The following is a 13,546-nucleotide window of genomic DNA, read 5'->3' as shown; positions in this document are numbered from 1 at the left end:
GATCTGCTCATTACAGCCAGGAGGAGGCAGTGTACAGCGATATGCCAGCAAACAGAGGGTAGGGCAATATGAAGAGCTAGAGATGAACTGCCAGGAGGTGGTGTACAGGCTGGAGGTGAGGAGAAAGTTCTTCCCCATGAGAGTGGTGAAGCCCTGGAATGGGTTGTTCAGGGAGGTGGTTCAGGCCCCATCCCTGAAGGTGTTTAAGCCCAGGCTGGATGAGGCTCTGGCCAGGCTGATCTAGTGTGGGGTGTCCCTGCCCATGGCAGGGGGGTTGGAACTAGATGATCCTTGTGGTCCCTTCCAGCCCTGACTGATACTATGATACAGCAATATGCCAGCAAACAGAGGGTAGGGAAACATGAAGAGCTAGAGATAAACTGTCATGGTTGAGCCTTTAGATGACCACAGATCTAGGTTCCAGTCATGGCTCTGCAACTTCTACCTCAACCACCACAAGTTCAGCACAAGTAACTTGCTTATCAAGAAAGTCTGTAGGGATTAAGTGCTTCACCTCCCATAGGAGATCAGATGTTCACTTCCTATTGAAAAGAACTACCTTGGGTTGCTCTGAAAATTGTCAGACTAGTTTTTCTGCCTCAGTTGCTCTTGGAGCAACTTCTCCTTCTTTCCTCATAGGTGTAAATCAGACTTTGTGATGTGATTTTGTATCCCTGTGATTATTCCTAACAAGACAACTACATGGAGGAGAGCATAAGAGACACTTGAATGTGTCCAGAGAAGGGCAACAAGGCTGGGGAGAGGCCTTGCGCACAGCTCTGTGAGGAGAGGCTGAGGGAGCTGGGGTTGTTTAGCCTGGAGAGGAGGAGGCTCAGGGGAGACCTCCTTGCTCTCTACAACTACCTGAAAGGTAGTTGTAGCCAGGAAGGGGTTGGTCTCTTCTCCCAGACAACCAGCACCCGAACAAGAGGACACAGACTCAAGCTGCACCACGGGAGGTTTAGGCTGGAGGTGAGGAGAAAGTTCTTCACTGAGACATTGAGTCATTGGTCATTGGAATGTGCTGCCCAGGGAGGTGGTGGAGTCCCCATCCCTGGAGGTGTTCAAGAGGGGATTGGATGTGGCACTTGGTGCCAGGGTCTAGTCATGAGGTCTGTGGTGACAGGTTGGACCTGGTGATCTTTGAGGTCTCTTCCAACCTTAGTGATACTGTGATAAGGTGTACTCAACACCAGGTCTCCCTCCAGCTTCGCCTCTGATGTTCATATTTCTTTAATATGCAACATAAAGCAAACTACATCTCTTCCTCCTCCCAGCTCAGCACAGAAAATACAGCAGAAAGATATCAAATTCCAGCAGGTTTAAACCAGCACCTCGGTCCTGCATACATTGCCAGGCAGAGTTTTTAATAGATGAATGAATGCTACTGGGAAGATAACAGAGACTGACACAGCAGCACACAGCTCACGCACAGCAGACCTCTGGTGAAGAAGAGGTTAGGGATGAAAAGGGAAAGAGAAGGCCAGCAGGACATCTGTGCATATTCTTCTTGTCAGGAGCATCAAGGAAGGAAATTTTCACCATCTCAGCCGATAGGGAGATGTGAAAATAAGTAAGACGCATCAGCTCTTACTTGCTTCAGTATGATCTTGTGCTATTGCTTCAAGACAAAGTGATGAGAAAGGGAGGCTTCCCCTGGGCACAGCCAAGAATGCAGCAGGTAAGTAATCTGCCTGCTGCACCAGCTGGAGCCTGTGGCGCACAGAAGGAACCGCATGCGAGCTCATTAATGCCCTCCCTCTTTCTGGCCACACGCAGCTCCAGCAGCTGTGTTTCATGTGGCAGTGACAAAGAGGAATTCTGCCTTTCAGCCTCAGTTATTCACTTGCTTTCACCCACAAACTAATGCAGTGTGGAAATTGTTCCAGAGTTCTGATTCAGCAACATCCATTCACTAACACAGCATTCCTCACAGAGCTCCCAGCTGCCAGTACATGCAGAGGCAGAGAGCCTGGACTTGGTCAGATGCAGTCCCCTGCCCAGCTGCCTCAGGAGGGCTTTGACCTGCAGTTTCAGATCTTTTATTCAATCAGAATCTAAGAAAGGTTGTCTGTTTCTCCAATCCCACCTAGTCATGTGAGGCAATGCCATAAAGTCACCACACTAACCTGCCAACACCAGGGAAGTTGAATGTCAAATTAATTAGAATAAAATAGAATAGAATAGACCAGATCAGACCAGGTTGGAAGAGACCATCAAGAACCTCAAACAGTTCTTTGCTGCTGCTCATCAGGACTGCTGTCTCCAAAGGTCACACAGCTGCCTTACGCTTTTGATCCAAATGTTTGTGATCACGAGGACGAATACATTGCTTGGCAGCAACAGGTTTTTATGCTTGTGTGGTGGGTTGAAAATCACACCCCACCCCACCCCTCCAATTAAATTTGCCAGATCAGCTCAGTTGGAAGCAAATGAAAGCAAAAGAAGGGAAGGGAAGGGAAGGGAAGGGAAGGGAAGGGAAGGGAAGGGAAGGGAAGGGAAGGGAAGGGAAGGGAAGGGAAGGGAAGGGAAGGGAAGGGAAGGGAAGGGAAGGGAAGGGAAGGGAAGGGAAGGGAAGGGAAGGGAAGGGAAGGGAAGGGAAGGGAAGGGAAGGGAAGGGAAGGGAAGGGAAGGGAAGGGAAGGGAAGGGAAGGGAAGGGAAGGGAAGGGAAGGGAAGGGAAGGGAAGGGAAGGGAAGGGAAGGGAAGGGAAGGGAAGGGAAGGGAAGGGAAGGGAAGGGAAGGGAAGGGAAGGGAAGGGAAGGGAAGGGAAGGGAAGGGAAGGGAAGGGAAGGGAAGGGAAGGGAAGGGAAGGGAAGGGAAGGGAAGGGAAGGGAAGGGAAGGGAAGGGAAGGGAAGGGAAGGGAAGGGAAGGGAAGGGAAGGGAAGGGAAGGGAAGGGAAGGGAAGGGAAGGGAAGGGAAGGGAAGGGAAGGGAAGGGAAGGGAAGGGAAGGGAAGGGAAGGGAAGGGAAGGGAAGGGAAGGGAAGGGAAGGGAAGGGAAGGGAAGGGACCTTTGAGCTCATCATGTCCAACCCATCATCCAACACCATCTAAATCAACTAAACCATGGCACCATGTACAGTGTTTACAATGTTTACAGGTATTTACAATGAATGAACAGCACAAAGACCCCCCCTGGTCAAAGACCAGGAGAAGCTAATAGCTTCTTCCTCCCTGCTCCCCCTTGCACCCCTGTACATAAGGGACAAGAAGAGACAGAGCAGAGAAGTTAATACCAGTCATAACAGAAGCAATGCAGCCAAGGTCAATAAAGCTGGTCAGTATCTCCCAGAGAGAAGAAGCAAGCAGAGAGAAATTGTTTACATGACTAGCTTAAGTTACATGACTAGCTTAAGTTACACAACTAGCTTAAGTCAGTTATCTCTCCAATGGGATTGTTTAGACCTACCATTATTGTCCTTTTCGTGTCCAACAGTGATTTATTTACATTTTACTACTTTCTGTCCAAGGTCTGTGAAAACTCTTCAAAGGCACACACTAATACTGCCACAACTTGTCATTGGGTGGCAACCACAGCATCAGACCAAACAGCTGCATTTGAGGCATATTCAAAATGCTCTTTAAAAGCACAGCAAACATTTCCCTGAGACTCACAAGAGGCAGCTGCACAAACAGCCTCCCAGGCAGCTGGCATTCTGGGCACAGGATCCTCACTGAGGCTGCTTCACATATGCGACTCAGAGACTGCAGCGGCCTTCACCCACCTGCTCAGGACGCACTTGGGCGTTAACAAGCTGGAAAACAACAACATCTGGGAGGCCAACATCGTCCAGCAAGAAGGAAGTAAGGGTCTCCCCATCTTTCAAAATGTCCAGAATTCGTATTCCTCTTCCTGGGTGGAGAAAGGAGGGCAGCGATCAGTGAGGCAGGGAAGAGAGGGAGTGAAGAGCCAGCTCATCTCCTGGCTTAAACCCAACAAAAGTCTGTGCTGTGCTTCATACATTGCATCAGTCACTAATGAGAGGTCCAAACATTTTAATCCTTTGTTTCAATGGCCTCAGCATTGACAGCATGTGACTTGTCATCATTGGATGCTCCAAGGTGGACTGCTTGCCAAGGCAGTGACATTGAAGCACTTCTTATAGCTCATCTGACACTTTTTACTCTAAGGGTCTGTCTCTCCTGTTCTGTCACTCACAACTCAGCTGTAAGCAATAACACACTAAAGCACTGGTTAGGCCACACCTTGAGTCCTGTGTCCAGTTCTGGGCCTCTCAGTTTAAGGAGGACATTGAGACATTTGAAGGTGTCCAGAGAAGGCTAATGAAGCTGGGGAGGGGTCTGGAGCACAGCCCTGTGAGGAGAGGCTGAGGGAGCTGGGGTTGCTTAGCCTGGAGAAGAGGAGGCTCAGGGGAGACCTTCTTGCTCTCTATGACTACCTGAAGGGAGGTTGTAGCCAGGTGGGGGTTGGTCTCTTCTCCCAGGCAACCAGCACCAGAACAAGAGGACGCAGTCTTAAGCTGTGCCAGGGGAGGTTTAGGCTGGAGGTGAAGAGAAAGTTCTTCCCAGAAAGAGGAATTGGCCCTTAGGATGTGCTGCCCAGGGAGGTGGTGGAGTCACCACCCCTGGAGATGTTCAAAAAAGGATTGGATGTGGCACTTGCAGCCATGGTTTAGTTAATCAGGAGGTGTTGGGTGCCAGGTTGGACTTGACGATCTTTGAGGTCTTTTCCAACCTTATTGATTCTATGATTCAGCTCAGAAAGTGACCATTGCTCATGTCCACTGACTACTACAGCCTTCATTAAGGCAGGTTTACACAGCACCAACAGACTTTGGTACAGCATGCTTGAAGAGCACTAGCTCTTCAGTCAGGCAGCTGAAGCATCACACTGGCATGGGGAATGTGACTTAAGGCATCTCCAAATAAACACGTGCACATTCGCTGCCAAGTGTCTCCGTCCTGTGAGTTAAGCAGAGTCTTATCAGGGTTTGACAACTAACTTCCACAATTCCATCTGCAGTAAGCCTATTCAATAACTTCTACATATATTTATTCAAGCAGTAAACACTGAAAACAATAGTAGGGGGCCTGTCTCTCACAGTCTCACTGATGTCTTTCCTGGCACCCAGGCACTGCAGAGGAAAAAGCACACTGCAGGAGCACATCTTGTCAGTGCAAGGGGGAAATGGGATAAGGAAGAAGGACTCTAGAGATAGGTCTGGCTTAAGAACTCAGGAGGAGGAACAATTTCAGTTTCTAAGAGCTGTTAATCCTTCATTACTCAGCTTTGCAGCTACAACAATGTTATGTCAAAACCATTACTTCCAGGCAGCAGCAGTAAGGTACACAGAGAAAGACCTTAAATAGCCAATTCTGCAGCACCCTTTTTGTCTCTAGGAAAAAAGTGGCAAGACAGATTTTGTGAGTTCAGCTCCCACACTGACTTTGTTGCTTTGCTTTCTGGAACAGAAGCTTCCAAAGGTCTATTTGTTTTCCCCCAGGGAAAACACACTAACAAACCCCATGGGTTCTGCAAAAGCCTTGGCACTGCATTCCACAGGAGTGGGGAGGAATGCCTTCTGCTTTACAGCTGCTGAGTAAAGTTGATAGTGGGATGCAAAGACCACTTCCCAAAGCAAGGGTATGGTCCCCACATTGCAAATCTGTGCAATGTTTTGCCTTTCCTCACCTCTAAACAGAGGGGCTTGGTGTCTACAGCTGTGTAGGACCTGCAGCTCAGATAACATCCAAGTTATTGTGGTTTGGGTTCTGGGACAATTTGATTGTCTCACTGTTAATTACCAGGAGATAACTCCATTCTTTCTTCTGGTTAGAAACCTCTGACAAGATTTTGGAGCAGATATATCAGATGGTTTGTTTGCATTAAAAATGTATGGAGAGTGATTATCCAAGTGCCAGGTTCTGCACGTTGGCCACAGCAACCCCAGGCAGTGCTACAGGCTGGGATCAGAGTGGCTGAGAGCAGCCAGGCAGAGAGGGACCTGGGGGTGCTGGTTGATGGTAGGCTGAACAGGAGCCAGCAGTGTGCCCAGGCAGCCAGGAGGGCCAATGGCATCCTGGCCAGCATCAGGAACAGTGTGGCCAGCAGGAGCAGGGAGGTCATTCTGCCCCTGTACACTGCACTGGTTAGGCCACACCTTGAGTCCTGTGTCCAGTTCTGGGCCCCTCAGTTTAGGAAGGAGGTTGACTTGCTAGAAGGTGTCCAGAGAAGGGCAACGAAGCTGGGGAGGGGTCTGGAGCACAGCCCTGTGAGGAGAGGCTGAGGGAGCTGGGGTTGTCAGGTTGGGTTAAGTCAGAATGACGGCGTCCTGTTTGTAAGCATACTACACCTCCTCTCTCTAAACACATCATTGAAACAAGAAGGAAGTGTTTCCTTTTTCACTGTCCCAAACCTATTTTAGCTAATGCTTGAAATGCAGGATCTGGAGGTGCTTCTCTGGGGTACGCTCCTCGTATGTATCCAGGTGTATTTCTAGCTTGCCATGCCTCTAGAGCGCTGTCTTCAGGGATGCTTTCTTACTGCTGCTGCCTCTGCTGCAATCATGATCAGCTAAATGTCTTCACCCCCATGTTTTGCTTGGGGTGCTGAGATGTCTGTGGTTTGGCCTTTCCAGTTCTGTTCTTTGAGGGGCATGGCTGTGGGTTGGACTGGATTGCCTTTCTCCTTCCTCTCAAAAGAGAGAGGTTATTGTTGTAACACTGGATGCGCTTTACCTTACTCTCCACCAGTAAGCAGAGCAACAAACACACGTTTAATACCTTAGAATGCTTTCAGCCTGCAGAGTAACTACTAGCCAGCTCTCAGACAGGAAAATTCAGCAGTCTAAAGGACACAGACAAAACAATTACCTGCAATTCTTTCAGGGTTAGTTCTCATTGTTTCCATAAACTGAGTCATAATGATCAGTTCTTCCCAGATTCTGCCGAGATCACGCATTTCAGGGGCTTCCAGTAAGAGCTCCTGGGCATCTCTATACACCCTTGCAAGGCTGAAAGAAGAAACAGTGACCAACAGCAATTTAAGACTGATGACTCTTGAGAAACCTTCACATTTAAGAAGAAAAACAATAACAACCCCCGCCTCTCCCTCCCCCCCCCCCCCCCCCCCCCCAAATGACAACAACAACAAAAGGTTAACTTTCTCTGCTAGGGGATGAGGTAAAAATAAATTCTTTTGTCTTCAGTCTTGAAACTCAAAGTTGAGTTTTGTGGTAACAGCAGAGTAGTTTCAGTTGCTAGAATGAGTCCAGAGAAGGGCAACGAAGTTGATGAGGGGTTTGGAACACAGCCCTGTGAGGAGAGGCTGAGGGAGCTGGGGTTGCTTAGCCTGGAGAAGAGGACACTCAGGGGTGACCTTATTGCTGTCTACAACTACCTGAAGGAAGGTTGTAGACAGGCAGAGGTTGGTCTCTTCTCCCAGGCAGCCAGCACCAGAACAAGAGGACACAGTCTCAGGCTGCACCAGGGGAAGTTTAGGCTGGAGGTTAGGAGGAAGTTCTATACAGAGAGAGTGATTGCCCATTGGAATGTGCTGCCCGGGGAGGTGGTGGAGTCCCCATCATTGGAGGTGTTCAGGAGGGGACTTGATGGGGTGCTTGGTGCCATGGTTTAGTTGATTAGGTGGTGTTGGATTGGTTGATGGGTTGGACACGATGATCTTGAATGTCTCTTCCAACCTGGTCTGGTCTATTCTATTCTATTCTATATTCATTTGGTTTTGGAAGTCTACAGAAGGTTTAAGGGGGCTGCCTGCTGGTGTTGCAGAAGATTGGCCACTTGGTGGGGAGCTGGAATCTTCCTCAGACTGTGTTCACCTCAAGGCTGCAGTGCAAATCTGATGTGATTTTGGCCCAGGCACAGCTGCAGCAGCTGGATGGGACACCCTGGGCACACACTCAAGACAGGAAAGCAACATGGAATTGCTCAGATAGAACCCTCCTCCCCTTCCCTGCTCAGTTCCCTCCAATGCAGGGGTGGCATTTAGATCCCTTCACAACACTCCTTCTAGGAGAGGCAGGAAAACAGGAGCAAGGCAACTCTCACCTGCTGGCCACGGGTTAGAACATGCAGCTCAAGCAGTGATTCAAGCAGGTCCTATGTTTACAAAGAGGTGTAAAACATCCTTATCCCCAGCAGGGAAGGCTGTTACATTTCTTTAAGGGTGTCATGCTTTTCCATTCATGGAATGCTGTCTTTCAGTCCTCACAACTTATTTTAGATTACAGGAAAGAGCCAGTGGGAAGGGCTAAGTTTTGTTCCAGGAAACACAATGTATTTGCTTCCTCTGCAATGCACTGAAGTTGCTCTGACTCACAAAGGGGCAGTTTGCTTTGCAACAGGCAACCTAGAAAGGGCAGAATGTAGAGAACACAGAACACCCTGGCTTCGCTGTGTGATTAACTCTACCCCAGAAGAAGGGCCAGCTGACTAGGTTAATCCTCTTCACTAGGAAGAAAAGGCCATATTCTAACACCAAGCTAGAGACACTCATGTTACTGGAGCTTCAATGGCCTCAGCACTGACAGCATGCGACTTGTCATCATTGGATGCTCCAAGGTGGACTGCTTGCCAAGGCAGCAACAATGAAGCACTTCTTATAGCTCCTCTGACACTTTTCACCCTAAGGGTCTGTCTCTCCTGTTCTGTCACTCACAACTCAGCTGTAAGCAATTACACACTAAAGCACTGGTTAGGCCACACCTTGAGTCCTGTGTCCAGTTCTGGGCCTCTCAGTTTAGGAAAGATGTCGAGATGCTGGAAGGTGACCAGAGAAGGGCAACAAAGCTGGGGAGGGGTCTGGAGCACAGCCCTGTGAGGAGAGGCTGAGGGAGCTGGGGTTGTTTAGCCTGGAGAAGAGGAGGCTCAGAGGAGACCTTCTTGCTCTCTACAACTACCTGAAGGGAGGTTGTAGCCAGGTGGGGGCTGGTCTCTTCTCCCAGACAACCAGCACCAGAACAAGAGGACAGTCTCAGGCTGTGCCAGGGGAGGGTTAGGCTGGATGTTAGGAAGAAATTCTTCAGAGAAAGAGAGATTGGCCATTGGAATGGGCTGCCCAGGGAGGTGGTGGAGTCACCATCACTGGAGGTGTTTAAGAAGAGACTGGATGGGGTGCTTGGTGCCATGGGTTAGTTGTTTAGATGGTGCTGGGTGATAGGTTGGATCGATGATCTCAAAGGTCTCTTCCAACCTGGTCTATTCTATTCTATTCTACTCCACTCCATCCTAGTCTACCCTACTCCATCTTATTCTATTCTACTCCATCCTAGTCTATTCTACTCCATCATTTCTCCTTGCATCACTCATGCCCATGAATGCTGAAGAGGTAGGTGCCAAGAGCAGCCTATTGGCAGTTCTCTAGAGGGGCTGTACTGTTGAAAGCTAGCACACACACAGAGCTGTGCTTACATGGAATTGTTGTAGTTGGACACCACACCTGGACCTTCTCCGCGGGTTGGGCTGCGGAAACAAGGGTTGTTCATGTTGCAGAAGATGCCATGCAGCCATGGCAGCGCTCCTGCAGACGGCATGGCCTTGTTTGGGAAGTGACCTAGAGTACAGAAACACAAACTGGAAATCACACAACCACAGAAAGCATCCATTTGGAAGAGATCTCCAAGCTCATCCAGGCCAACCCTCCACCCAGCACTGCAAGGTCAGCACTAAACCATGTCCCTAAGCACCAGCTCCACAGGCTGCTTAAACACCTCCAGGGATGGTGACTCCAGCACTGCCCTGGGCAGAGCATTCCAATGGCTGAGAGCCCTCTCTGGGAAGAAATATTTCCTAGCATCCAGCCTGAACCTCCCCTGGCAAAGCTTGGAACCATTGCCTCTGCTCCTGTCCCTTGCCACCAAGGAGCAGAGGCTGTTCCCTCCTTGCTCCAGCCTCCCTTCAGGGATCTGTAGAGAGCCATGAGGTCTCCCCTCAGCCTCCCCTTCTCCAGCCTGAACACCCCCAGCTCCCTCAGCCCCTCCTCATAGCCCAGGTGCTCCAGGCCCTTCTCCAGCCTTGTTGCCCTTCTCTGGACAGGCTCCAGCCCCTCAATGTCCTTCCTGGAGCGAGAGCCCAGAACTGAACACAGCACTCCAGGTGTGGCCTCCCCACGGCTGGGCACAGGGAGATGGTCACCTCCTGTCCCTGCTGTCCACCCTGTTTCTAACCCAAGCCAGGATGCCATTGGCCTTCTTGGCCACCTGGGCACTGTTGGCTCATATTTAATCAACTGTCAACCGGAACCCCCCAGGTCCCTCTCTGAGTCACAGCTTTCCAGCCACACATCCCCGGGCCTGGAGCTCCCCATGGGGTTGGTGTGACCCAGGTGCAGGACCTGGTACTTAGCCTTGCTGAACTTCATACAGTCAGCCTTGGCCCAAGGGTCTCGCCTGTCCAGGTCCTGCTGCAAAGCCTCCCTCTAGCAGATGGACACAGCCACCCAGCTTGGTGTCATCTGCAGACTTTCTGAGGCTGCCTCAATGCCTTCACCCAGATCATTAATAAAGATATTCAAGAGGACAGGCCACAGTACTGAGCCCTGGGGGACACCACAGGTGACTGGGCACCAGCCAGACTCCATTCCCCATCACTCTTTGGGCCTGGCCATCCAGCCAGGTTTTCATCTAATACAGAGTGCACTGACCCAAGCCTTGTGCCAGGAGTTTCTGAAGGAGAATGATTGCCTTTTCTGCTGAGGCTCTGTGAATTTAAACAGCAGGATGAGCTGGCTCACTGCAAAGTGAATGCAATGGCAGTCAGAGAAGCTTAGCTTTGTAGTAAGAAAAACGTAACTAACCTAAGCACTGTGATTATTTCCAATTGAGATCAATACTGAGCTAACTTAAAAGACAAAGCAGCAAGGCAGTACTTCTTCAGTGTCAGAATGACAAAAAAGTGCAACTGGATGGAATCCTGAGACCTTAGGTAAGTTTGACCAGAAATATCTCACAGGAAAACTAGAGTTGGTGAGGGATCTGGAGCACAGCCCTGTGAGGAGAGGCTGAGGGAGCTGGGGTTGCTTAGCCTGGAGAAGAGGACACTCAGGGGAGACCTCATTGCTCTCTACAACTACCTGAAGGGAGGTTGTAGACAGGCAGAGGTTGGTCTCTTCTCCCAGGCAGCCAGCACCAGAACAAGAGGACACATTCTCAAGCAGTGCCAGGGGAGGTTTAGGCTAGATGTTAGGAAGGAGTTCTTCCCAGAAAGAGAGACTGGCCATTGGAATGTGCTGCCCAGGGCGGTGGTGGAGTCACCATCACTGGAGGTGTTTAGGAAGAGCCTGGATGAGGCACTTGGTGCCATGGTTGATCAGATGGTATCATAGTATAAGTCAGGGTTGGAAGGGATCACAAGGATCAGCTAGTTCCAACCCCCCTGCCATGGGGCAGGGACACCCCACACTAGATCAGCCTGGCCAGAGCCTCATCCAGCCTGGGCTTAAACACCTCCAGGGACGGGGCCTCAACCACCTCCCTGCACAACCCATTCCAGGGCTTCACCACTCTCATGGGGAAGAACTTCCTCCTCACATCCAGCCTGGTGCTGGGTGATAGGTTGGACTCGATGATCTCGAAGGTCTCTTCCAACCTGGTCAACTCAACTCCTATTCTATTCTACTCTACTCTACTGTACTCTATTCTACTCCACTCTATTCTACTCTTCCCCATCTCACTGGTAATGCTTACAATATATGCTGTAATTAACTGCACTGCTTGAAGTGAAGGCTGTTCTTTTGCTAGTGGAGAGTAATACTTGGCAAACAGGTCCCACTATCTCTGTCTGAGAACTTCCAGCCATCTCCTACAAGTTAGAGAGTTGAAACATCAGACATGCTCTTACATTCGTGTTGGTGGTACAGTGGATTAACTTTCCTCAGCCAGACAAGGGCAAGAAATAATGACAGAGGCCACAGAAGCTCCACCAGGAAACGAAGCTGGGGGCAGAAAAAAAAGAAAGAAATAAAAACAAATCCATTAAACCTCAATTTTACAAATGAACCATGAACAGAGTCACTGACTGACTGAAGGGCTGAGGCCCTTTCTCACAGCAGCACTGCACAGTGAAGCACGTGCCAATGCCTCCCCCTCGCCTGTTCCACCACTTGGAAAGGACACCCAGAAACACCAAGGGCTTCATCAGGCACCATTAACTCAGTGTCACACAGTATCACAGTATCACTTAGGTTGGAAAGGACCTCGAGGATCATCGAGTCCAACCTATCAACACAGACCCCATGACTAGACCATGGCACCAAGTGCCACGTCCAATCTCCCCTTGAACACCTCCAGGGTCGATGACTCAACCACCTCCCTGGGCAGCACATTCCAATGGCCAATCACTCGCTCGGTGAAGAACTTTCTCCTCACCTCGAGTCTAAACCTCCCCTGGCGCAGCTTGAGACTGTGTCCCCTTGTTCTGGTGCTGGTTGCCTGGGAGAAGAGGCCAACCCCTTCCTGGCTACAACCACCTTTCAGGTAGATGTAGAGGGCTATGAGGTCACCCCTGAGCCTCCTCTTCTCCAGGCTAAACAACCCCAGCTCCCTCAGCCTCTCCTCACAGGGCTGTGCTCAAGGCCTCTCCCCACCCTTGTTGCCCTTCTCTGGACACCTTCAAGTGTTTCGATGTCTTTCTTAAACTGAGGGGCCCAGAACTGGACACAGGACTCAAGGTGCGGCCTAACCAGAGCAGAGTACAGGGGCACTATGACCTCCCTGCTCCTGCTGGCCACACTATTCCTAATGCAGGCCAGGATGCTATTGGCCCTCCTGGCCACCTGGGCACACTGCTGGCTCATATTCAGGTGGCTGTCAATCAGCACCCCCAGGTCCCTCTCTGTTTGGGAGCTCTCCAGCCACTCCGACCCCAGCCTATAGCTCTGCATGGGATTGCTGTAGCCAAAGTGCAGCACTCGGCACTTGGACTTGTTGAAAGCCATCCCATTGGACTCTGCCCATCTGTCCAGTCCGTCGAGGTCCCTCTGCAGAGCCCTTCTGCCCTCTAACTGACTAACATCTGCCCCCAACTTTGTGTCATCTGCAAACTTGCTGATAACTGACTCTACCCCTTCATCCAGATCATCGATGAATATGTTGAAGAGGACAGGGCCCAGCACTGATCCCTGGGGCACACCACTAGTGACTGGCCGCCAGCTGGATGTGGCACCGTTCACTACCACTCTCTGGGCCCGGCCCTCCAGCCAGTTCCTAACCCAGCCTCTTCCAAATAAATGCTTAAGCATCCTGACTGAGGGACAAAGAGGCAAGAGACAGCACTAAAATGCCAGGGAGAACAGATATAATTCTAAATAGTTGTTACTCAAAGTGGATGACTCTACAGTAAAACAGACATAAAGGCTTGGTGGCAAGAGAGAACAAGTGTGGGGATGTTATTATCCACACCTTGCCTAGTCACCAGTGGCATCCCCCAGGGATCAGTGCTGGGCCCCATCCTCTTCACAGTCTCACAGTATCACCAAGGTTGGAAGAGACCTCAAAGATCATCGAGTCCAACCTATCACCACAGACCCCATGACTAGACCATGGCACCAAGTGCCACATCCAATCCCCT

The 13,546-nt window shown here is 50.3% G+C and overlaps 1 protein-coding gene across 6 annotated transcripts in view; it reads right to left on the bottom strand.

The window, feature by feature from the left end:
• ABCA4 (ATP binding cassette subfamily A member 4) overlaps nucleotides 1-13,546 on the bottom strand; it is a 119,549-nt gene that overhangs the window by 89,558 nt on the left and 16,445 nt on the right. For 5 of the 6 annotated variants that reach the window (XM_068166229.1, XM_068166232.1, XM_068166231.1 and 2 more), the window contains exons 3-6: nucleotides 11,819-11,912; nucleotides 9,392-9,533; nucleotides 6,836-6,975; nucleotides 3,727-3,854 (exon numbers count right to left, since the gene is read on the bottom strand). In XM_068166229.1, coding sequence (XP_068022330.1) covers nucleotides 3,727-3,854; nucleotides 6,836-6,975; nucleotides 9,392-9,533; nucleotides 11,819-11,912 — 504 coding nt within the window. Of the gene's footprint in view, nucleotides 1-3,726; nucleotides 3,855-6,835; nucleotides 6,976-9,391; nucleotides 9,534-11,818; nucleotides 11,913-13,546 lie in introns of those variants that run through there. The other variant, XM_068166234.1, reaches the window with a different exon arrangement.

Source organism: Melanerpes formicivorus, unplaced genomic scaffold, assembly GCF_026170545.1.
Source record: "Melanerpes formicivorus ecotype bairdi unplaced genomic scaffold, bMelFor1.0.p_v2 SCAF_99, whole genome shotgun sequence".
In the NCBI taxonomy this organism is placed as follows: domain Eukaryota; kingdom Metazoa; phylum Chordata; class Aves; order Piciformes; family Picidae; genus Melanerpes; species Melanerpes formicivorus.
This window is presented reverse-complemented; position numbering and strand designations above follow the sequence as displayed.